Genomic DNA, 23,413 nt, shown 5'->3' with positions numbered 1-23,413 from the left:
GAGCTGCATCCAGCTTCTTACTTTCAAATGCAATTGGCCGTCCGTCTTGTAATAGGACTGCTCCAATAGCACGGTCACTTGCATCCGTTTCCCAAAACGAATGGTTTCAAAGGATCTACAATAGCCAGTATAGGAGTTGTAGCTAATGCATCCTTGAGTGTTTCAAAACTCTGCTGTTGAGCGGAATCCCACTGAAAAGCCTTACCTTTGCCTTTTAGTTGGTCCGTCATAGGTACAGTAAGGTGAGCATAGTTCTTAACGAACCTTCGGTAAAAACCTGCAAAGCCTAAAAAGATTTTTAATTCTTCCAGATTTTTAGGAGGTGGCCGTTTTCGGATGGTATCCACTTTGGATTGATCCATGTATAGGCCATTAGCTGAAATGACATACCCTAAATAATGAATTTCTTCCTTGAGAAAATCACATTTAGATTCCTTGGCATAAAATTTGTTTGCACATAACAACTCAAACACCTGCCTGAGCTCTTCTTCAAAAGCACTATAAACTAGAATGTCATCGAGGAACACAATGACAAATTTGTGGTTTCAAGACACTATCCATAAGTGTGATGAATGTCGCGGGCGCATTGGTTAACCCAAAGGGCATCACCAAAAACTCGTAATGTCCAAACCGTGTTCAGAATGCAATCTTATGTATATCAGCAAGCCGAATACGGACTTGGTGATATCCTGACCGTAAGTCGATTTTCGTAAAAATGCGAGCATGAGTTGGATTATCAAATAACTCATCTACCCTTGGCAATGGGTATTTGTTCTTAACTGTAACCGCATTGAAACCCCGATAGTCTACGCACATGCGCATACTGCTTCCTTTTTCTTCACCAAAAGGATAGGCGAAGCCCATGGTGAAGAACTGGGTTGTATAAAACCTCTGCTAAGGTAGTCAGCAAGCTGACGTTCCACCTCGGCAACCTCTGAGTAACTCATACGGTAAGGTGGTTTACTAACAGGTTTACAGCCTGCAGCCACGTCAATGTCATGTTGCACTGAGCGTGTCGGTGGACATGATGGCAAATCATTAGGAAAGACATCTTGAAATTCCTTTAACAATTTTTGTAAGTGATTAGCAACGTTTTCTTGTGTAGAATTAGAAATTGGCGGAATAGAGGAGAGAGAAGCATGCGGCGTTGAGGAATGTTCAACAGACTCAATGTTAGAAAGAAAATGAGACAGTGAGTAACATAAGAAAACATGTTCTATTTCATTATCAGAAACGAGTTGCATAAGCTCGGTAGTACAAATCAGTGGTGATGATGGTATATCCTTTTCTCCTAACAACAACACATGTGTGCCATGGGAATCAAACATCAAACTGTTGTGCTCATAGCTACGCATCAGTGATGGCCCTAGGCTATGCAACCACTCCCTACCAAGAACCACATCCGCCCTTTCCATGTTCATAACTTGAAAATCCAAACAAGTAGAGTACCCTTGTACTTCCAATGGAACAACTCGGCATTGAGTATCCCATATTTCACTATCATGCCCATTCATCATTGCTACCTTGTAGTGGTGGGTACTCGGAGGTTGAGGCAGTTTGAGCTTTTTCACCAATCCGTAATTGATGAAATTGTGCGTAGCATCGTCATCTACCAAGATGCGCACCTTGTGCCCTTGCAGATATCCATGCATACGTACTAACTCATGTGGTCCAAAGGTTTGTTGCCACATGGAAGCTGTGAGACAGCATTCATGCACCACCTCAGTGTGTGTTACTTCCACTATAGAGAACTTGGAGGAAGACTCGAGAGGCAGTAGTTGCACCATGTGCACTGCTTTCTCCTTCCCCTGGGCAGCAGATTTCCCCTTGGGACAATCCTTTTTGCCATGGCCTCTTCCTAAGCATTGAAAACATAGGTTCTCTTTCTTGGCCTTATCAAAATCCTCAGGGGAGAGAGGACCCCTGGACCCCTTGGGTTTTTTAGATGCATCTGAATTAGTAACTATAAATTTTCTTTTATTTTGCCCGTACCGAGTGTGTGTGTTACTATGTGTACTAGCAGGCACGTTACTGTTATGTGTTTTCTTATCATCAGGGTCATCATGAATATGTGCTTTTACTATGGCTTCCTCAAGTGTTTTAGGGTTCTGGGATTTGACATACTTCTTAAGTTCTGGAGTTAGACCTCGTATGAACCCTCGTACTTGTTGAAAGGTATCCAAGCCTTCCAACTTGAGGATGACATCCCTATAGTGAGAGATATATTCAAGGAGTGACGAAAATTGGCGCATGGAGCACGTGTCCCAAGCGGTCCAATTCCGATCGGCCTCGTTTGTAGGCAAAAATTCCTTGCTAAACATTGATTCAAAGGCTTTCCAACTCTGTGGTATGATGTTCTTCTCCTTGAGAGACATCCACCATTTGTAGGCCTTGCCTTCCAGAGTTAAGCTCGTTTGCAGAGCTCTTACTGCATCCGGAGTTCACCGTAAGGAGTGAATTCCATCCCATTTACCGAGAAAGATGTTCACTGCATTCTTATTGAGGTCCCGGTCTTCGCCTTTGAAAACTGGTGGTTTGAAATTCTTCAACAAATAATCTACCTCTTTGGCAGTGAGAGTATGCAGTGTTTCATTAAGTGGGCCTTGCCCTTGTCTTAGTTTGCTATTGCATCATTTGAATGACTGTGGAAAGTTTAGTAACATTTTCATTTAAAGCCTTTAAATTTTCATCCATGATTGACATGTGTGTCTAAAGTGCACGAAATTCTTGAATATCGAGCAATTCATAAGTATCTTCTCCTGCCGTAGCGTCGCGGTCGGGTACTCTCCTTGAGAGGCTCCGACCGTGAGCCGTCATTGGTAGGGTCGGGAGTACTTTGCTCAAAATCGAATGTCATGTTGATATCCGAATCCATGGCTACACAGTGCAGTGAAAGAAGTACTTAAAAAAAAACCTGATTTTGGTAGCACTTGCAAAGTAAAGCGAACTCCCCTTTGCGCGTTGTAGCTCGTAATCGTCGAAGAAACAGTAACTTGCACCGACGGGATACAAATCGAACTCCGCACCGTGTATGGTTGAAGCTTCACCTTTGAGTCGAAGCTGAATTGTTGGAAACGTCGACTATTACGTTGCTTGAACGCCTCTTGAAGTCGTCGCAAAAAAAAAATGCAGGTGTTGTAAATTTCTGCAGGTACTGAGCGTAGTCAGACTTTGTGTGACCGCTTTGGCTCGCTGAATTTCCTGTGGGAAGGGCCACTTGTAGTGGACAAGGCCTAAGGCTAATGGCCAAAGACCTCACAATGTGAAAATAGCGTATTTTTTTGAAGCCAAACCTCACAGGCAGCGTGCTGCTTTCTGCGAGCAAGGAGATGATGATGGCGTGGCTAGGTGAGGCTGGCTATGGCCACAAGATGATGGCGCAAAGCCCTACCTCCCCATGGCGCCCCTTCCAAGCCAATCTCCTCGCGAAATCACCCACCACACACTCACTTCCAAAACGGGACAAGCCGCCCGATTTGGCAAGAAAATTATCTAAATTTGGAAAGGCCCCCCAAAAAGCCACGGTTCTCACCCAAAGAGCTTGCTTTTAGGGACCTAAAGAGACCACGCCTAGAGAGAGAGTGGAAGAGACTCCTAAGCTCTGATACCAGTGTAAGAACTAGGGAACTAAACTCTGAGATCCTCCTCCCAACCTCCCTTTATATAGGCGGGCTCCTAGCCCCTTGCCCTAGACGGATCCCCTGTCCACATTGCCTAGCCCGACCCTTGGCCGTAGTCCATGACTATCCTAGTTCTTAGGGTACAGGACCCTTGTCCTGACAAATTCTACATGGATTCTTCACACATCTAATGTTCATGCCCCATACTTCATGAATACATTTGAAGAGGTAGTCTATACACGGGTTTTCACAATGGACACAACCATCTTTGGCCCAAAAGACAACGATCTTCGTGCAAGATTTGTGAGCTATCACGCCATGGAACTCCACTAGACTAACGCCAACAGATCGTTTGCCCCTGAAGATGCATAGCTAGCAATGGAATGTCAAGAAGGGCTAAGAGGGCAAGCAAATTGCTACATGCAACGTAAATTGTACATTCGACGACTACCTCAATTTTGACTCATATCGATGACGACATGAAATAGGAGGGGGGAATGTTGGAAGATTCCAACGACAAAGGCCAACTATGTAAAGAAGGTGCCAAGGAGAATTACAATCTTTGTAACGGAAATTGGTTGTAATCTTTTTACAATCTGTCATGAAAAACATCCTTTTTGTTTCGATTTCACATATATATGCACTCCAATTCACTTGACAAGCTCTTCTACAAAGTTATAGAGCTTAATGAGTGCTTCATTTTGATAAAAAAAAGGTTTTTGAATCCAAGTTTTTTAGCTCAAGTTATGAGTGAAACAGTGAACTACTACCTTTCTACCTTGAACTGAGCGACATGCTTCTCTCTCTCTCTCTCTCTCTCTCTCTCTCTCTCTCTCTCTCTCTCTCCCTCTCTATCTATCTCCACTTTTTTCTCTCTCTCTTTTTTACCCAAACACTTTAGCCTTAGGAAAAAGGACACCCATAGAACCTATTTGTTGAAAAATGAAAAGGGTTACATAAGGGATGTCGTGGCTATGCTTGGGACAAAGGATTATTGTTTCTTGGAACCAAAAGACCCCACTCTCTAACCAACTCAAACCGTTGGACTCCAAGAATACCTCCCACTCCCAAAAAGGACCCCACCACTCTTACCAACATAACTATACCACTTCTTGGAAAAGCAAGGCATGAGAGGACTCCTCTCTATAAAGGACAAGAGAGAAAGGACAGAGAAGAAGAAGGGACAAGCTAGGCTTTTTTTGAGGGTACTACTACCACAACACTTTCACCTCATGGATTCCTCCTCTCAGGTCATTTATCACTTAGAGTTCTTTTTTGCATTAGGGTGACATCAATAACAAGTGGATTTCTTTAGACACCTGTCTTCCACCAACATGTACTAACATTCTCATGTTTTTATTTGTGGTGATGGTGACAGGTAACATGGACATCCACTTCTCTAATTCAATCTCTGGTGATATTTTTCCATTGTTTGATGCATTAGTCTCCCTATCTAAATTAATCACATGTAAAACATTAAGGCATGAATGGAACAAGAGGGCTTGGTTTGAGTATATCCCGAGCAGTCATCCACTATGTTTATAGTGAATTAATGATATTTTCTAGTTTCTTGGCAAAGTTAGTAATGGATTAATTATGTCACCTACTCTCTCTCTCTTCTTGTGCTCACAGAAACTTGATATGTGAGCTCTACTTGTTGAGCCCACAATGCCTCCATAGCCATGGAAGCTCCGAGATTTTATTTCATTGCCGATGTGAAGCTCGTCTCAGGAAGAGGGAAATGCAAGGAGAGGAGTAGCACCACAACCCTCGGCTTGAAGAGTGTGCATGCATGAATGCGTAAGTACGATGCTGTGTGAGGATGGAGAGCACGGAGTGGGTGAAGCACACAAAGTGAGTTATACTTTCTTGTTCCTTATACAATATACAAGTAAAGAATAAGTGAATTATAAAAATAGGTTAGTAACGAGCATCCGGACAGTTGGCTTGAGCCCCAACAAGGATAAACAAATAAATGATGCACGATGAGAATGATAAAGTGATGCACTAGATATTGAAGCAATTCTAGACTCACCAATTTTGATGTATGCCTTCTCAATGCAAGAAGATGAACTCTCGAGATTTTACCCAGCCACTTATCCCATGTATAATGAACCTGTTGATAAGATGTCTTATGTCATTCTTGTTGACCAACTTTGTAACTAGCATGAGCACACTAGTGCTGGGTAGCTTGGAACACTGTGCTCAACAAAACTAAGAAGAAGGAAACAACAAGAAGATCTGGCTAACTCTGCTCACATTTGTGAGTATTGCCAAGAAAAAAAGAGTGAAACTTTTTACCTCATGCTTTTGTATCAATTGATCTAATGTTGCATTCTCTCACTCCTTCACAACATCAAAAGCCTTTCTATTTCTTTACAAAAACAAATTTTAGTGTATTTAGAAAGAAAAACAAATATTACGATGATATGCACATATCACTGATGTAACTTGAGGGTTATCACATATTCAAGATGGGCTGTCATATACAAATCCCAAAGGTTGAAATGTTACCGGCATGGAAGAAGACTCAAATTAGCTAGGCTAGAGTCTCCATCACCTTTAAGGTTTTGGGATATGGATGGCTAGACCAATTTGGGAAATCTTTGAATCAAACATGCATATGCAATGACACTGCTTGGAGGGTTGAACTCCAGGAAAGTTTTCTCCCAATTTCTAACCATGGGTATCATAGCCAACTTGATTTGCCTTGCACTTGAAGGTGAAGTTGGTGGTGTTTGGGAGTCATTTTCCTACAAAGTGGCCTTGTGCTTGGTCCTTTCAAATCGGGTGTGCGCATGCTGGCATGCATACAACCAAGGACAAGTTGGCACCAAGGTAGGTGTTGAAATATTGCCAATATGTAAGAGACTAGAGGTATCCATCACCTTAATATTTTGGGGTTTGTATGGCTAGACCAATTTGGGAAATCTTTCAGTTAAGCATGCATATGCAACGATATTGTTGGGAGGGGTTGATCCCTTTAGAAGTTTTCCCCCATTCCCAACACCAAGAGCCCAATGGAGGGGTCGATACCTAGCAATTACAAAAAATTACACACACACCCTAAGGCTTGAAAGGGTCCACATTGTGTATTGTATGAAACATTATTCATGTGGGCCTCAAGTTTTGGTTGTATTTTTGAGAGATTGCCTCCTTCATCTAGTTTCCCCCAACCTTTAGATGTCTCATGGTCACTTGGTATGAGAGAGAGAGAAAGAGATACCCTCCTTGATTTAGTTTCCCCCCGCAGTTAGATGGCTCAAAGCTGCCCACTGAGACTCATAAAGTCTTGATTTTGAGGGTATACACTCTCTTTCTCTCTCTCTCTCTCTCTCTCTCTCATATACCAAGAGAGGCCTACTTGCTTCTTTATCAGGGAGATACAACATTGTAGAGACCCATGTGACTCTTTATGGGTTGAACTCTCCCCCTCCTTGTACTATACCGTCCCCTTTACAATTTGATACCTTGTATTGCTACACCCATTGCATACATGTTATTTCCTAGTTTTAGGTTAGTTTTTATTCAGTTTTGTTCATGATCATTGTATCACTTTGGGTTCATAGGACATTTTAGCGTTTTACAGATGTTAATCATTTCATTTCGTCTCTCCCTGTCTCTATCTCTCTCCCAGCCAATTGTACACTCCCTTTCTCATCGAGAGTCACAATTAGCTTTAATTCTAGTTTATTGTACTCAGCCTCTAGAACAGGTTAATAATCTCTCTCTCTCTCTCTCTCTCTCTCGTTTCAAGTGTGAACAAGGAATTTGAGCATCCTGTCAATGCAGACGAAATCGAGGGTTAGGGTTACTCAGACAACGCAGAAACGCAAGAGCCGGAACCACAAGGCGCGCCTTTCCCCGTAGACCTCTCTGCGAGGTTTTGGTTCTGGGTAAGTCTTTTAACAAGTTTCGTCCTTCAAGCTCAACAGCATGGACGAGAAGCCTAAGAAAACTGGGAAACGCAGGCCGACTCCGCGTTTTTTGCCCACCAAGGTACAAGGATTTGCTGTAACTATGCTTTGTGTGTTGCATGCGCCTTGCCTGATTTCCCTTTTCGATGTCTTGCCCTACTTTTTTTGCCTTCAGAATGGCAAGTTGATGCTGCATATAGTTCTATTTGAATGGCTTATCAACTCAAATGTTTATTCATCATCACAAAATAATGATGGCTTGTTTGGGAATTAAATAATTGAAAGGCAGGAATTTGGTTAGTGTGCTCTTGTGTATGCATGGCTTATTGCAAAAATGCTACCTAACCCTCTCGAGTCTCATGTAAAGACAATTGGAGCCTGCATTCATGACTGTATAATATAGAGTCAAACTTGGCAACATACTTGGCCCCCAGCTCAGTATTTACTTCCTATTGCAAACACAATTGGGTGGTAATGAGATGTAAAAGTGGAAGACACAATTGGGTGGCACAAAATTGTAGCTCTCTCAAGAGACAATTAGCCAACGTCTCTCAAATAAACACACCCTTGTGGCCAGCCAAGAGGGATCCCTGTTTTTACAACATACTTGTAGGGGTCACTCATAAAGAGAAGTTTAGATAATGGATCGCATAAGGAGGAGATAGGTAGAGATAGTTAAGAGTTTTGAAAAGTCATCTCCTGGGCGTATGCCTAGATCTAGGGAGTTAGGGCTTCTTTGTGGCTTTGCCATGGTGGCTCCCAGTGGATAGAGTTTAGAGTGAACACTAGAAAAATAGGTCCCTGACCTCATGTTCTTTGCTGAATCTGCTCAATCTCTTATCGTTTTGGAACACTAGCTTTCTTGGTCGTGGGTTTTTCTTTTGCTCTTTTATTGTTTTCTGGAGGTTTCCATTGCAATATCTTTTGATGCCAATATCTTTGAATGTTGAGCCTTGGTTGGCTAGGGGTATGAGTGACACCACTCAAAGCAACTATTGGGGTGACCACTAAACCTGGTTGGTGACGATGGATAGGAAAGTAGAGAAATGATCCATTTTTTTTCACTCTTTCTTGATGCATGAATAAGATGCTTCATTTTAGCAACTTGGGCATGCTGGGGAACACCATAGTTTGAGAGTAGATTCGCAGAACAAGGATCCAACTTGTGAGGTAGACAGGCAGGCCGTTGCCATAGCCATCACCTTGGAGAGGTTAGAGCTCCTCTGAGCTCTCTCGTGAACCCCCTAGCTAGATATCTCCACCAAGCTCGTATATTTTTAAGCCCTTGCCTATAAATATTCTCTGTATTGCTAGCTTTCGAAGATATGCCTCCCAAAGCACCCTTTCCTTGATCACCCGTGTCCTCCCCGCCCCCTTGTACAAGAGTTTTTGTCCTCAAAAAGAAAAGTGGGAAATCTCTTCTCGAGTACACCAATGTTAGGTGCAGCGGAATGATTGTTTGCGCTTTGCTCAAGATGAGTGCTCCGAATTGTGCTCAAGGTTCCTTTTGTTCTTATGGAAGGGAGAGCCTTCCGTTCTTAATGAGAGAATGCTATGATCACAAACAAAGTGAATGGACACTGTGCGTGCAAGTGTATGAGACTGAGAGATAGAGAGAGAAGAGAGATACGACACCAAAGACGTTGTAAAACCCTCCTCCGAAGGGCCCACTCTCGTCGGCGAGAGTGGTCTACGTATGATTGCACAATCTGGTAAAAATGGTATGCATGAGACTGATGCAAGTCTAGGCTATGTCGACGATGACGACGGTGATGACGAAGCCGACCTAAGGGCTGAAATCTGCAATCTTTCTACTGCTGTCCAAAAACGCTATGGGCTGAAATCTGCAAATCTTTTATCTGCTGAATTCTGACTCTATGTCGATGACGATGGCGATGACGACGATGCAACAACGACGCGCTGAAAACGCAGATGCTGAAATCTGGGTTTTCCGGGCTGAAACTGTAAACTTCGCGGAAACTGACCGTGCGGCCAGGAATTGTTGCGGGAAGGTGAGATCTACGAGGTTCGGGACTTGATCTGCGATGTCTAACTGCTGAAAACTGAAAACGCTGGTGGTACTTGACTTTCCGTCACGATGATTTGCAAAAACGCTGAGGTGGTGCTGCAAATAAAAAACACTAGGGGTTGAAATTGGTGTTTCTGTTGCCGTGGTTCTGCAAATGCAAAAACGCTAGGTTGATTTGCTGTGGTCTTGTCGCTGAAAATCTGCAGGTTTAGGGCTGAAAACTGAGGTTCCTAAATGCTGAAAATTGATGTCTTTACCGGGCTGAATCTACTACTTCTTGTGGGCGGAATCTGCAAGTCTTCTATTGCTGAAAATGCTATGAAATTGCAGTCTTTTGATGGTAATGGAAATCCTGCAAAGTTGAGGCTGAATTCCAAAAACGCTAGGTGTGCTGAGAACCAAAAACGCTAGCAAGCTGAGGTTGACCAAAAAACGCTAGGCATGTGATGGTCTTTCCGGCGACGATCTGATGCAAAAACGTCAAGGGCTTGGCTTGCCAGCGATGAAGGCTGTTGAAAACGCTAGGGATATGAATTTGCTGCTTGGAGAAAACGCCCAAGGCTTGGGATCTTGCTTGGAGGGAATCCACCAAGGTTCTGCTGAGAAGTTGCCTATGAGCTTGGCTCCTGTTGCCTCTTCTGCCCTTTAGTGCTAACTCTAGTTTGCTTATATACAAACTTAGCAAAATTACCCTACCTACTTTTGTTGGAAGTCACCTAAAAATAATAAGAGAAAAATGTCAAAAATAGGGAAAATAGGCTAAACCACTGGAAAATTCCCCTAACTGATTCTAATGGGAAAACTGATGATCATGTTGTGTGCAACCAGAGGATATGCATCTATGCTAAGTGACTGGGCATGCACGGTCTACGAATAGACTCACAAAAGTGCAAGATCACTTCTAATCTAGACTGACTTGACTGAACTGAACCCTGATCATGTTGTAGCTTGTCCATGGACACATAGGGTTGGATGTGTCACGTGACATCCCCTCCTTTTCAAAGTGAGGTATTGGTACCGAACTGTATGGCGTCCAGGGAGATCGCCAATAGGATCCGGAATCTTGGAAGGGACTCTTCGCCGGCCCACTCTGATGTGTGGGTCGTGCGGTACTTGAACTTCATAAAGGTCTGCAACGCTTGCTTCTTTGGGCCGCGTCGAAAGTGACAGTCTTTTGTGGCTCCTTCAATGCTTCAACTTCGTTGAGAGTCATGCTTCCTACTTCTTCAAGAATCTCTATGGCTGAAAATTCCTGAAACCACTTCCAACACAAAAACATGAACATACCCATTCTTTGTAAAGTGAGTGGAAAAAATCTTGTTTTCGCTAAAGACTGTGTATGCAAAACATAGAGACGGAGTGATAACCCGTTCATCAAACACATGCAAACAATGAGATTGAATCTTTCCCTTATGATCTAAAGCAATCAACTGTGGCAATTCACAACGGAAATGCCCATGCTTGGTGCTTATACTGTCATGTGCTCGTTCGGAAACTGTGTCATGCCAAGGAAGAGACATGGAATGTGACTTCCTTACATACGTACTTTTTAGCTTTTCATGACAAATCCGCATACATTCGTGTTCATCCATGAGAGAAACGTGCTCAACATACAATATGTCATGCCTAGGAAAAGGGATCACATAACGATGCTGACTAAAATACAGGAAACGGTCACGAATGAAACATTCGAACAATGCGTGCGTATCAATCATGCGAACACATAATACTTCCTGTGAGGGTTCTTTGGACCTAAGCTCAAGAGCCAAGATCGGTTCTTCCTGAGGGATCGGATCGTGCTGTGGGGGTTCTTTGGACCTCGATTCGAAAGCCAAGATTGGTTCTTCGTGATTAATCGAATTTACAACGAGGTTAGGTTCGCTAGAAAAAGCTTTCACTAACACATCATCCTTGTGAACAATCACATCATCTTCATGCAACTCATCATGCTTGTGAGAAATCACCTCTTGATCATGCAAATCATCATGCTCGTGAGAAATCACATCTTGATCATGCAAATCATCATGCTCATCATTATCATTCAAATCATCATGCAAATCATTGTCATTCAAATCATCATGCAAATCATGTGTGTCTTGCTTTGGAGAAGAAGAGACTAAGATAGTCTCCTCGAATCTCTTGCATCTGTGCCTGAACTTGAGAAAAGAGTCGCAAGAATTCTTTCATGTGTTGGTCGCTCTTTTCTTTCATGGCTTTGTTCTCGCGATCAAATTCTGCTTGTCTTGCTTTGTTCTCGCGATCAAATTTGGCTTGACTTTCTTTTTCTTCCAAGTCGTATTGATGCTCTATGGTTGCCATTTCTACTTTGTATTCACGATCTATGGCTGCCCTTCGTTCTTCGTAGGCCTTTCTTTCCGCTTCTCTTTCTGCTTTTCTTTCTTTGTGTTCTAACTGTCTTTCCTTAAACAACTGCTTCAACTCCTCCATAGGAGTTACTGCAATCCTTGTCGTAGATGGGGAAGGGGGAGGGTCGGAAAAACCTCCTGGTGGGGAAAATTCTTCTTCGCCTCTCTCATGCTCATCACCTCCAAGCGAAGTATCCATTCCGCTTCGAGTGATGACCATTCTGAAGTCTTGGGTTCTTAAGTTCGCGAGGAACTTGGGTTCTTGGGGGTCTTGGGTTCTGAAGTTTACGAGGAACTTGGGTTCTTGAGGGTCTTGGGGTTCTCGAGTTCTTGAGGTTTTCTTTCGCTTGCAATCTGTGTTTGAGAAGGATCTTCTCTTCACTTGAGTTCTACTCCTTTCCGCAGGCGCACCCCTTGGCGGCCTTACGCTCACACCAAGGTTGCTTTTTCCCACCTCACGTCGATTGGCCGGCCGCTAAGTGCACGGTCCGCTCTCAATGAGTGAAAAGAGACACAAGGGGAGGCTGGACAAGCCCTTCTTTCTTGGGATTCCTGTCACTCTTCAAAAACACAATTAGGAATCGACACGCCCAAGCGAACTTGGGTTCGTGCGATCGCAACAAGCAAAAAAATAAAATAAAAAATCTTGTGATTCTTGTGGTTCTTTCCTTGAGTGATACAGAACACTGTCAAAGCTCTGATACCAATGTTAGGTGCAACGGAATGATTGTTTGCGCTTTGCTCAAGATGAGTGCTCCGAATTGTGCTCAAGGTTCCTTTTGTTCTTATGGAAGGGAGAGCCTTCCGTTCTTAATGAGAGAATGCTATGATCACAAACAAAGTGAATGGACACTGTGCGTGCAAGTGTATGAGACTGAGAGATAGAGAGAGAAGAGAGATACGACACAAGAGACGTTGTAAAACCCTCCTCCGAAGGCCCCACTCTCGTCGGCGAGAGTGGTCTACTTATGATTGCACAATCTGGTACAAATGGTATGCATGAGACTGATGCAAGTCTAGGCTATGTCGACGATGACGACGGTGATGACGAAGTTGACCTAAGGGCTGAAATCTGCAATCTTTCTACTGCTGTCCAAAAACGCTATGGGCTGAAATCTGCAAATCTTTTATCTGCTGAATTCTGACTCTATGTCAATGACGATGGCGATGACGACGATGCAACGACGACGCGCTGAAAATGCAGATGCTGAAATCTGCGTTTTCCGGGCTGAAACTGTAAACTTCGCGGAAACTGACCGTGCGGCGAGGAACTGTTGCGGGAAGGTGAGATCTGCAAGGTTCGGGACTTGATCTGCGATGTCTAACTGCTGAAAACTGAAAACGCTGGTGGTACTTGACTTTCCGTTGCGATGATATGCAAAAACGCTGAGGTGGTGTTGCAAATAAAAAACGCTAGGGGCTGAAATTGGTGTTTCTGTCGCCGTGGTTCTGCAATTGCAAAAACGCTAGGCTGATTTGCTGTGGTCTTGTCGTTGAAAATCTGTAGGTTTAGGGCTGAAAACTGAGGTTCCTAAATGGTGAAAACTGATGTCTTTACCGGGCTGAATCTGCTACTTCTTGTGGGCGGAATCTGCAAGTCTTCTATTGCTGAAAACGCTATGAAATTGCAGCCTTTGATGGTAATGGAAACCTTGCAAAGCTGGGGCTGAATTCCAAAAACGCTAGGTGTGCTGAGAACCAAAAACGCTAGCAAGCTGAGGTTGACTAAAAAACTCCAGGCATATAGATGGTCTTTCCGGTGACGATTTGATGCAAAAACGCCAAGGGCTTGGCTTGCGGCGATGGAGGCTGTTGAAAACGTTAGGGATATGAATCTGTTGCTTGGAGAAAATGCCAAGGCTTGGGATCTTGCTTGGAGGGAATCCACCAAGGTTCTGCTGAGAAGTTGCCTGTTGAGCTTGGCTTCTGTTGCCTCTTCTGCCCTTTAGTGCTAACTCTAGTTTGCTTATATACAAACTTAGCAAAATTGCCCTACCTACTATTGTTGGAAAGTCACTTAAAAATAATAAGTGAAAAATGTCAAAAATAGGGAAAATAGGCTAAAACCACTGGAAAATTCCCCTAACTGATTGTAATGGATTCTGATAGGAATACTGATGATCATGCTGTCTGCAACCAGAGGATATGCATCTATGCTAAGTGATTGGGCATGCACGGTCTACGAATAGACTCACAAAAGTGCCAGATCACTTCTAATCTAGACTCACTTGACTGAACTGAACCCTGATCATGCTGTAGCTTGTACACGGACACATAGGGTTGGATGTGTCACGTGACAACCAATGTATTCTCAATTGGACGGTGTTTCCTCTTGACGAGTATTTGTTTGTGAACCTGATGTTTTGTACGTTGCTAATGATAATCTAGAATACGTCCTCGCTCATGAGTTTGAACCTCAGGTTCAATAAATTTTATTGATATGCGTGTCTCAACCACATTGTCTGTTATACTAAGCTGATTTCGTAATTGACTCACATTGAAGAGTGGATTCGATACGTTAATCAGCAAGTAAGTGCAATTTTTGGGCACCTCCTACCTTCTTGAATATTGTGAAAGGTTTCATTACCTCGAATGCAACTCCGTTCTTTAGACTTTTTAAATGCTTTGGAACTTGTGGGGTGGAGAGAGAGAGAGAGAGAGAAAGAGAGAGAGAGAGAGAGAGAGTTAGTTGAGACTCGAGCTGGGTCTGTTGTTGGTTTTTGTCACGGGGATGAGCCTCACGTGCCAACTGAAAATAACAGGCTGAACAACTTTAAGCACTTCAAATAACAACTCAACTGAAAGAGAGAGAGTGCATGACACGAGACAGGGAGTGGCGGAGTTTCACCCCAACAAAGCATTGCCCCCAAACGTTGGCGCCCCTTTCGGCATTTCTTTATATTGCTTGAACTCAGTACATTGCCGGTACTCCATCCTTTGCACCTTCACGTAGAAGCATGCCAGAGAATGAGCCCTTGGCTGATATTTAAAGGCCCTTGGCCTCTCAAAAGTAGTTACATGAAAAGCATCATACTCTTAAAGCATCTGGCCCAAAAGCTGGCACTAAAAATCAACCATCGCAAATCACGAAAATCCGTACAGGTGCCACGTCAGCATGTGAGCGTAAATTGCGGAATTTTGTACTGTCTGCCACGTCAGCATGCCAGTGTAAATTACGGGATTCCGTATTGTCTACCACATTAGCATCTCTTTACATGCGTGTGTACCGGCTTTACTTCCAGTGACTTGGGCCCCCATCCGACAGGGTCCCATAAGTTAGTGGGAACTCGTCTTAATAAATAGACCTCTCGACAAGACTTTGTAAGTTGGTAAAACTTCTTCTGCTGCTGTCTCTGCAAACTTTCCCGTTAGTGATGCGCGGTAAAGCTAAGCTGTGGTTCAAAGCTTTGGAAGGGGAGCCGAGACAGGCATGACCGGCTCTATGGACAAGGTTTTTGCAGCAGGGAAGCGTCCCCAGTTGAGATGGATGCGAAGTTGAAGGCTTTAAAATAGGATGTATGTGTAACAAACTTGGACACTCCAAGTCAAGAATCAACCGCGACAGCACCAAATAACCACTTCAAAACAATTCACAGATCACAATAGATTTGCACTGGCCCGGCGGAGTTCCGTGCCTAGAGATATTGGCCCCAAAGACTGGCGTCCCTTTCGGTTGCTTTTGATTTGAAGCTTTTGGGGCTCTGCTTTTGGGCATCCCTTGTAACCTTTAAATTAGTGGTGAGGGCCTCACTTCTCAGAGCATCTGGACACAGAGTCTGAGAGTGAATCCCGACCCACTCTCTTGTACTTTGAACTGATCAATATAAAAAGAAATACCGAAAAGGGGGCCAGTCTTTGGGGCCAATATCTCTAGGCACGGAACTCCGCCGGGCCAGTGCAAATCTATTGTGATCTGTGAATTGTTTTGAAGTGGTTATTTGGTGCTGTCGCGGTTGATTCTTTGGAGTGTCCAAGTCTGTTACACTCAAAGAGACATCAATGACTTTAGTATCAAAATCGAGGCATCTGTTGACAAAGGAGCGTAGTAACTCCCCTCTTGTGCATCCCACTGCACCAGATCTTCGGCCAAGCTGAATTTTTGGGTTCCGTTTGGAGTAGACTATGCTAAACCAAAACATCGAGGTAAAGTTTCACAATCGGAGAGTATCTGCTAGGTCCTCCTCCTCCATCCACTTCACATCAAATGCAGGAAAGTTCTTGAACTTAACCAACAACCGCCTTCGGACTTTACCTTTCTTTGTATCCGTATGTGCCAAAATTTGTTCAGGAACAAGGGTCTCCTCGTTTTCTTCCACTGCGGGTTGCTCATCAGGCTCCCCATCATCAGGCACATCACCCTTAACAGGTTTCAAGAGACTCACATGCAATGCATTGTGAATCCTCCAAGTATGTGGCAGTTTCAATCGAAAGGAGACATCATTTATCTTTTCAGTTATCTGGAAAGGTCCGTAGTATCACATACTAAGCTTTGGAAAAAGCCTCTCCTTTCCCTTTTTCTTTCGTAGGCATGCCTTCTCAAAACGTAAGAGCACCCAATCATCCTCCTTCAGTTTCAAGTCGCGACGATGGCGATCCGCTGCCTTTTTCTGTCGTTCCTGAGACTTCTGCAAAGTCTCGTGAACCTTGGCAAAAGCCGTATCCAAATCTCGCGAACATTCATCCGCTTCAAATATCTAATCTTTCGTGCTCAGGAAGGATGGAACCTTCGCAGCACTTTCAACAATCTGAAATGGCGTCTTCCCCGTCGAAGAGTGTATCGTGTTATTGTAGGCAAATTCCACCAAAGGTAAGTTCTTTTCCCATTGAGTCTTCTGATCTGAGATACAAGACTTCAATAAATCTAAACCCACTGAATTGGCAATCTCAAATTGCCCGTCAGTCTGCAAGTGGAACGATGACAAGAACTGCAACCTCGTGCCAATGTTCTCCCGAATTGCCTTCCAAAACAAAGTCATAAATTTGGGGTCTCTGTCGGAGACAATCGTCTCAGACGTGCCATGTAATCAGAAAATCATCGTGATCATTCTGTGTTCTCGGGAGATCAAAAATGAAATCCATTTCAATATTTTCTCAGGGGCGGGTGGGTATGGGTAAAGGCTGTAACAATTCCTGTGCCTTATGCCTATCAAACTTGACCTTCTGGCATATTGCGCACAAACTCTTCCACATCCTTTTTGAGTCTCGACCAAAATAAGTATCTCTCTACCCCTTCATGGTGGTAGCAATTCCGCGGTGGCCCGTAAAAGGTGGACAGTGGCATTCAGTCATAACCTTTTCCCGCAACGGCTGTGTAACGCACAACATAGTCTTTCTCATCAAGTAGCCTTCCCGAAGGCAGTATCCAGCTACTGTCTCCCCATCCCGTATCCGTGTGAAAATATCTGCAAAATCTGTATCTGTGGCATACTGATCGACCATATCCTCGAAGCTCCTATGATGTATCGTGGAAATAGCCAGAACCAACGGCTTCCGAGACAAAGCATCTGCCACCACATTCTTCTGTCCCTGCACATGGACAATCTGGAAGTGAAACTGTGACAAGATTTTCGCCTACCGCATTTGCTTTTCCAAAAGCTGCTTCTGTGGCAAGAAGTAGCGCAAACTCTGATGGTCTGTAAAGACAGTAAAATCCGCTCCGAGTAGGTAATGCCACCATTGAGTAAGAGCATGGATAACCACCAAAAGCTCTTTCTCATAAATCTGTGCTGTCATCTCCGGCCTAGAGAACAATTGGTTCTCGTAAGCAATGATATGGCCTTCTTGCATCAAGACCGCACCTAGACTACGACCATAAGCATCACAAAATACTTCAAATGACTTCTGCAAGTCCGGCAAAGTCAAATCTGGTTCTGTAGTCAATTTCTCTTTCAATGTCTGAAAAGCAGTCACCTCTGTGGATCCCCACGAGAAAGGGACTCCTTTCTGTATCAAGATATGCAAAGGGGAAGCAACCTTTGCAAACTTTCAAATGAACCGTCTGTAGTACGAACACAGTCCCAAGAAGCTTTCAACTTCATGGACATTCTTCAAATCGGGCCAATCACAGATAGTGTCTATCTTGGCCGGATCCATTTGCACTCCTGTTTTGCTGAGACAAAGTGTCCCCAAAAAAATGTATCTCTGAAGCATATGATCTCTGCGGTCTGCTTCATTCGTGGAGAAAACAATGATATTATCAAAGAAAGTGCCAACAAATAGCCTGTACTCTTGAAAAATCATGTCCATCATCCTGTTAAATGTCGCAGGAGCATTGGTTAAGCCAAAAGGCATCACCAAAAACTCAAATAACCCAAAAGTCGTCCGAAAGGCTGTCTTGTAGACGTCTCCCGGCGCGATTCGAATCTCATGATATCCACTCTTCAAGTCAATCCAGCATGAGGATCCCTGTAACCTGTCGAGTATATCATCGATCCTAGGAATCGGAAATCTGTTCTTGATGGTGATTTCGTTGAGAGCGCTATAATCGATACACATTCTCCAAGATCCGTCTTTCTTCAAATCCAACAACAGTGGAGAGCAATACGGTGAAGTACTATGCTGGACAAGACCCTTTTCCAAGAGGTCTTTCACTGGGTTCATAATCTTTTCATTCTGTACCCGGCTCACACGGTAAGGTGGCCGGTTCGGTGGCGTGCTTCCAGGTATCAGGTCAATGGTCTGATCTTCAGGCCCTCTGAAAAGCAATCGGCATGAGTGTGGAGAAAAATCTTGGCGTTTTTTTGATCAGGTCAAAACATATTCAATCTTTATCCATCGTTCAGTTCTCTCCCAAAAGAATGAGTAAAGAAACTGAAGTTCATCAAGTACAATTCTCTAAGCCCTTCATTTATCAAAGTCGCTTTCTCGGCCCGGTAGTCAACCACGGCGTAGTTCTTGTGGTACCAAGGGATCCTGAGTAGAACGTCACTTGCGTGCCCTGAACACCCCTGTCATTGCAAACGAAGTTTGCCAATGCTCGGTGTAATGGCAACATCCCATCCGGGTGCCAGTCAAAGTACCTCCGCCTGTGGCGTCAGTCTGTTGGGCGTAATTCCAAATCGAGCCGCCAATTCCAAGTGAAAAGAAGTTGGCCTTGACTCCTTCAAAAGAGCTTCCTGATCCTTCACTTTGCCCCAAAAGCGGCAAAGTTTGTACTTCCATTCATTAGATTCGGTGCAGGTCCCACGCCATGTGGTACCGGTTCTACTTTTCTATCTGCCTTTTCTGACACGTTCCTTAGTTGCTCTCAAACTCTCAGGCTTGTCGTCGTCTTTATCATTCTGTTCTTTCTGTGCCTTTTTAGGGCACTTCGCGGAGATATGTCCATGTTCCCCGCATCCAAAGCACTTCCCCTCTCTGATGAAGTGAGCTCTCTCCTTAGGAGTAAGCTTGGGTCGTGCATCCTTTTTCTCTGGGTTGCTCTTTTTCTTTCTACTTTCATTCCCAGAAGTCTGTTCGGCTCGTTGTGTCATGGCCTCATCTGTGGGGTAGGTCAGACTGCCAGAGTGAATGGCAAAGCCCCGCTTCGCATGACTCATCAACTCCTGAATAGAAGCTGACTTCTGTTCCAAGCAGTGATCTCGGATCTCTGTAGGTAGACCCAAGGTGAATCGCTCAATCTGTTCTCTGAACGAGATCTTCTTGAATGAAGAGGCGGGTAGAAAAGAGCTCCAGAATCTTTCACAATAAGCATTGATTGTATCTTTCTTGGTCATCCGAATATGGTTCCAAGCAGCTCGTATATCTCGTTCATATTCTTGCATCAACCAAGAAGAAATAAAAAGATTTTTTTAAATTTCAGCCATTTAACTGGCGCAGTCTTGTTTAAAAGAAGCGTGGACCACCAAGTACGAGCATTCCCCTTAAAGTAAGAGGCAGCTCTCCGAATCTTGGAGTGCTCTGAATAGCGTCCTCCCGCGAAAGCGATGTCAAACTGCTGTATAAAAGACAAAGCCTTCGAAGCATCTGAGTATCCTGAAAAAGTATCAAACTTGATCGAGTGGCCACCTTCCTTAAACTCTCGGACTTTCTTGCTTTTTATCTTCGAGAAAGTCATACTGGTTGGCTTTGTAAAAATTCTTCTTGTTCGCATAGAAGTTTCCATCATCAGAATCTGAGCTTTCTGTAGACGAGTCCTCAGTAGAGCTGTCAGTCTCTGGGCGAGATTTAGCCTTCTTTGCCTTTTTCTTGCCCTTTCCGAAGCTTTGTTTCTTGCTTCGCTTTTTACCTTTTCTGTCTTCTTCGCTCGAATCTAAAGAGCTAGAAGAATTGTCAAAGAGGAAGAAGAAGAACTGGGTACTCCTTCAAATCGAACACGCTTCTTCTGTTTCTTTGCCTTGTCAAATGTCGACTGATGACCCAAATATCCCGGGAAGTCAGTGCTTTTCTTCTGCTTTTTGCCGTGCTTTTTGGCTTTCTTTTGCGCGTCAAAAAGCTCAGCAATCCGTGCATCAACTACCTCTTCTAATTCCTTCTCTAAATATTTCTTGTGAGCAGAAGGTTTCTTGAGAGTGGGTGTAGTGGTTTTCTGCCACTGCTCATGCACTTCTTGAAAAGAAGTCTCGCTCATATATTTTGCAAATTTTGGGTCCTTTGCAAAACTGAGCATCATCTTCGTTGCATCGCCAATCAACTGGTGATGCTCCATCTCTCGCCGCTCCGCCTGAGTAGGCCGAGGCGGGCCATACTCTCTGCCGGAATCTTCGTTGTGATCCCTGCCCGCATCTCTAGATGGAGAGGGAGTGGACTGATCCTTGCGTGAAGCCATAGGTGCCGCGGAAAAAAAAATGGGGATCGGATTTCCCGTAGAAGAGAAATCGGCCGTGCTCTGATACCACTGTAACAAACTTGGACACTCCAAGTCAAGAATCAACCGCGACAGCACCAAATAACCACTTCAAAACAATTCACAGATCACAATAGATTTGCACTGGCCCGACGGAGTTCCGTGCCTAGAGATATTGGCCCCAAAGACTGGCGCCCCTTTCGGTATTTCTTTTTATATTAATCAGTTCAAAGTACAAGAGAGTGGGTCGGGATTCACTCTCAGACTCTGCGTCCAGATGCTCTGAGAAGTGAGGCCCTTCCCACTAATTTAAAGGTTACAAAGGATGCCCAAAAGCAGAGCCCCAAAAGCTTCAAATCAAAAGCAATTGCTTTCTCTCTCACAGAGAGTCAAAACTTGAAAGCAAAAGCATTCTCTCTCTCTTTCTCATTGCGTAGAGAAAAAGCAAAATTTGCGTTGCTCATCATTTGAATATTTTTTTCCCAGCCTCTGTGATTTTTCGAAAATTAGGGTTTCTGGCAAAAATTAGGGTTTGCAAGAATTTTAGGGTTTCTGGCAGAAATTAGGGTTTTTGCTGTCCGCCACGTCATCACTTTGTGATAGTAAGTGAGGAGTTTAATATGTTTTTGGATTGTTTTGAAGCATGTTGGACAGAGGTAGCAGCGGCTATGCAATTGGCCAATGGTGAGTATTTCAAGCTGGATAAGTTTATGGCGTGTTTGCATCCTAAAGTGTGAGAGAAAGTGGACTATGAAACCCCGGAAAACTACAATGGGGCAACGGCAATTGCACGATCAAAAAGCAGGAAGATTAAGAAGAAGATAGAGGAGGGTATAATGGGCTACGAAATGATGACGCATGTTCAATCGCAAGGTCCTCGAGAGGCAGCCCAAGAGGAAAATTAGGGAATAGGGCTATGGCTACTATTCCACAATAGTGGGTGCACACGGTTCAAGATTTGTCGGAGCAAATGCGAGAGTTACGGCTAAGTGTGATGGTAGGGGATAACCAAGAGGAGGAAGAGGTAGGGCAAGACCGTTGCTGGGCAGGTGCTACAACTGTGGTGAAGAGGGTCACTACCATAGTTACCAGGAACAGGAAATCAGAACGGTGAACGGGGAACGGGAAACGACAACATGCATGAAATGCCATTCCCTGTTTCAGATACTCACGTTTGAAACACGGAACGGGGATTCGGAATGGGAATTTGGGATGGGAACGGGGACTTGAAAATGGCCATTCCTTGTTACTATGCTCACTACGCTCCGGATTGCCCTTCCTCGGCGGTATTTACCTGCTATTGGTAGAGTGAGAGGTGAAGGCCAGTTCAATGGCCAAAGGGAATAGGCAGTCGAGAATCCGATGTAGCTAGACATTGGTGAGGTTCCAATGGTGAATATTTTAGGGGTGGATAAGCAGGATGTTGAAGTTTTGGCCAACAAGAGAGCGAGAGTTAAGAGGGGAACAGAAACTGAGCGGGAAACTAGGGGTTGCAAGGGTAAAGAAAAGGTATATGAGGGTAGGGAATAGTGTGAGACTAGCAACGTAGCAAGAGAAGGAGGCGTCGCAAGATCAAGTAGGCGGACTTTTAGCTTGGGTGCGGCTATCCAGAGTATGACTTGGTAAGTGACGTTCAAAGTCAAAAAGCCAATAGGCAATTGTTGGCGCTGAATCCGAAGCTGAGGCAAGAGTGGTCAACAAGTGTTAGCACGAGGCTACCAAGGGCCAAAGGAAATGTGCATGCACTGCAGAATATGTATGGCCTTGAGGGTGGGAAGTTGAAACCGTCCCGTAGGGCGGTAGACTTTGGCTTTCACCCGAGACTTTACTTTAGACTTTAGGACACAGAGAAACTTTGCAATTAAAAACTGTAACCGGAATTTAACACTTTGAACACACACGGCTTGGAAGCTAGAGCGCTTCCAAGCAGACGCCGACAACTTGTTGGCCCCAAAGACCGGCGCCCCTTTCAGTATTTCTTTATTCTTATCAAAAAGGGAAGAAAACCTGCGATTTCCTACGAGCTGTCCCACATAATCCGGGCTGAAAAAGACTTGTTTTGGCCCAATTCAGCAGCATAACCGTATTAGGAAACTTCACAGACAAAATCTCCACGCATTGGATGACTTTCCCGGCGCATACGGGCACTTTCCCAAACCTGGCGAGAATCTGCAGCACGCTGAATTCTCTGTTTATTGTCCCGAGAATGCACCAGATTGCATGTACAGCGATCCCCTCGCTTCCCCGGACCTCCTGGGGATATCAGGGATCGATTAGGGCCGAAACCCTAAACCTGCAAATTTACACAGCAGGCTGTAATGCACTGTTTTGGGCTCCATTTCGCGTGGCTCTCCATCGTCTGGCGCATACCCGCATCATGTACTCCTCCCAAGATCAGATTAGCGAGAGTTTTCTAAAGATCAGCCAGCGTTTTTTGCATCAGCCAGGCAAGCGAAGAAACAAGAACTTTTTTGTCGCGGAGGACCTCCATTCAACCTGTTTTCACATTCATACCTGGCGTTTTGCATTCTGGCTGTCAGCGCTGCCTGTTTGGGCCTTTTTGTCGTGGAAAATCCCTCTCCTCTATTTGCGTTTTTCAACCAGACCTGGCGTTTTTTGTCAGGCTGCAGCGTTTTTTGCAGCAGAGGAGGGGAGAGCGCTAAGCCCACTTTGTATCTTGCCTACACTGAGCTGGC

The 23,413-nt window shown here is 44.3% G+C and overlaps 1 protein-coding gene across 1 annotated transcript in view; it reads left to right on the top strand.

Annotated features, from left to right (window-relative positions):
* The window catches only part of LOC147464920 (centromere protein O), a 45,181-nt gene that overhangs the window by 5,790 nt on the left and 15,978 nt on the right, over nt 1–23,413 (top strand). Inside the window, exons 6-7 of the mRNA XM_086524315.1 lie at nt 7,491–7,516; nt 7,592–7,619. Of these exons, the coding sequence (XP_086380441.1) occupies nt 7,491–7,516; nt 7,592–7,619 (54 nt within the window). The remainder of the gene's footprint in view (nt 1–7,490; nt 7,517–7,591; nt 7,620–23,413) is intronic.

The sequence above is a fragment of the Adiantum capillus-veneris genome, chromosome 1, assembly GCF_014529385.1.
Source record: "Adiantum capillus-veneris isolate H3 chromosome 1, ASM1452938v2, whole genome shotgun sequence".
Lineage (NCBI taxonomy): Eukaryota > Viridiplantae > Streptophyta > Polypodiopsida > Polypodiales > Pteridaceae > Adiantum > Adiantum capillus-veneris.
The sequence above is the reverse complement of the archived record's forward strand: the minus strand, read 5'-3'. Positions and strand labels throughout refer to the sequence as shown.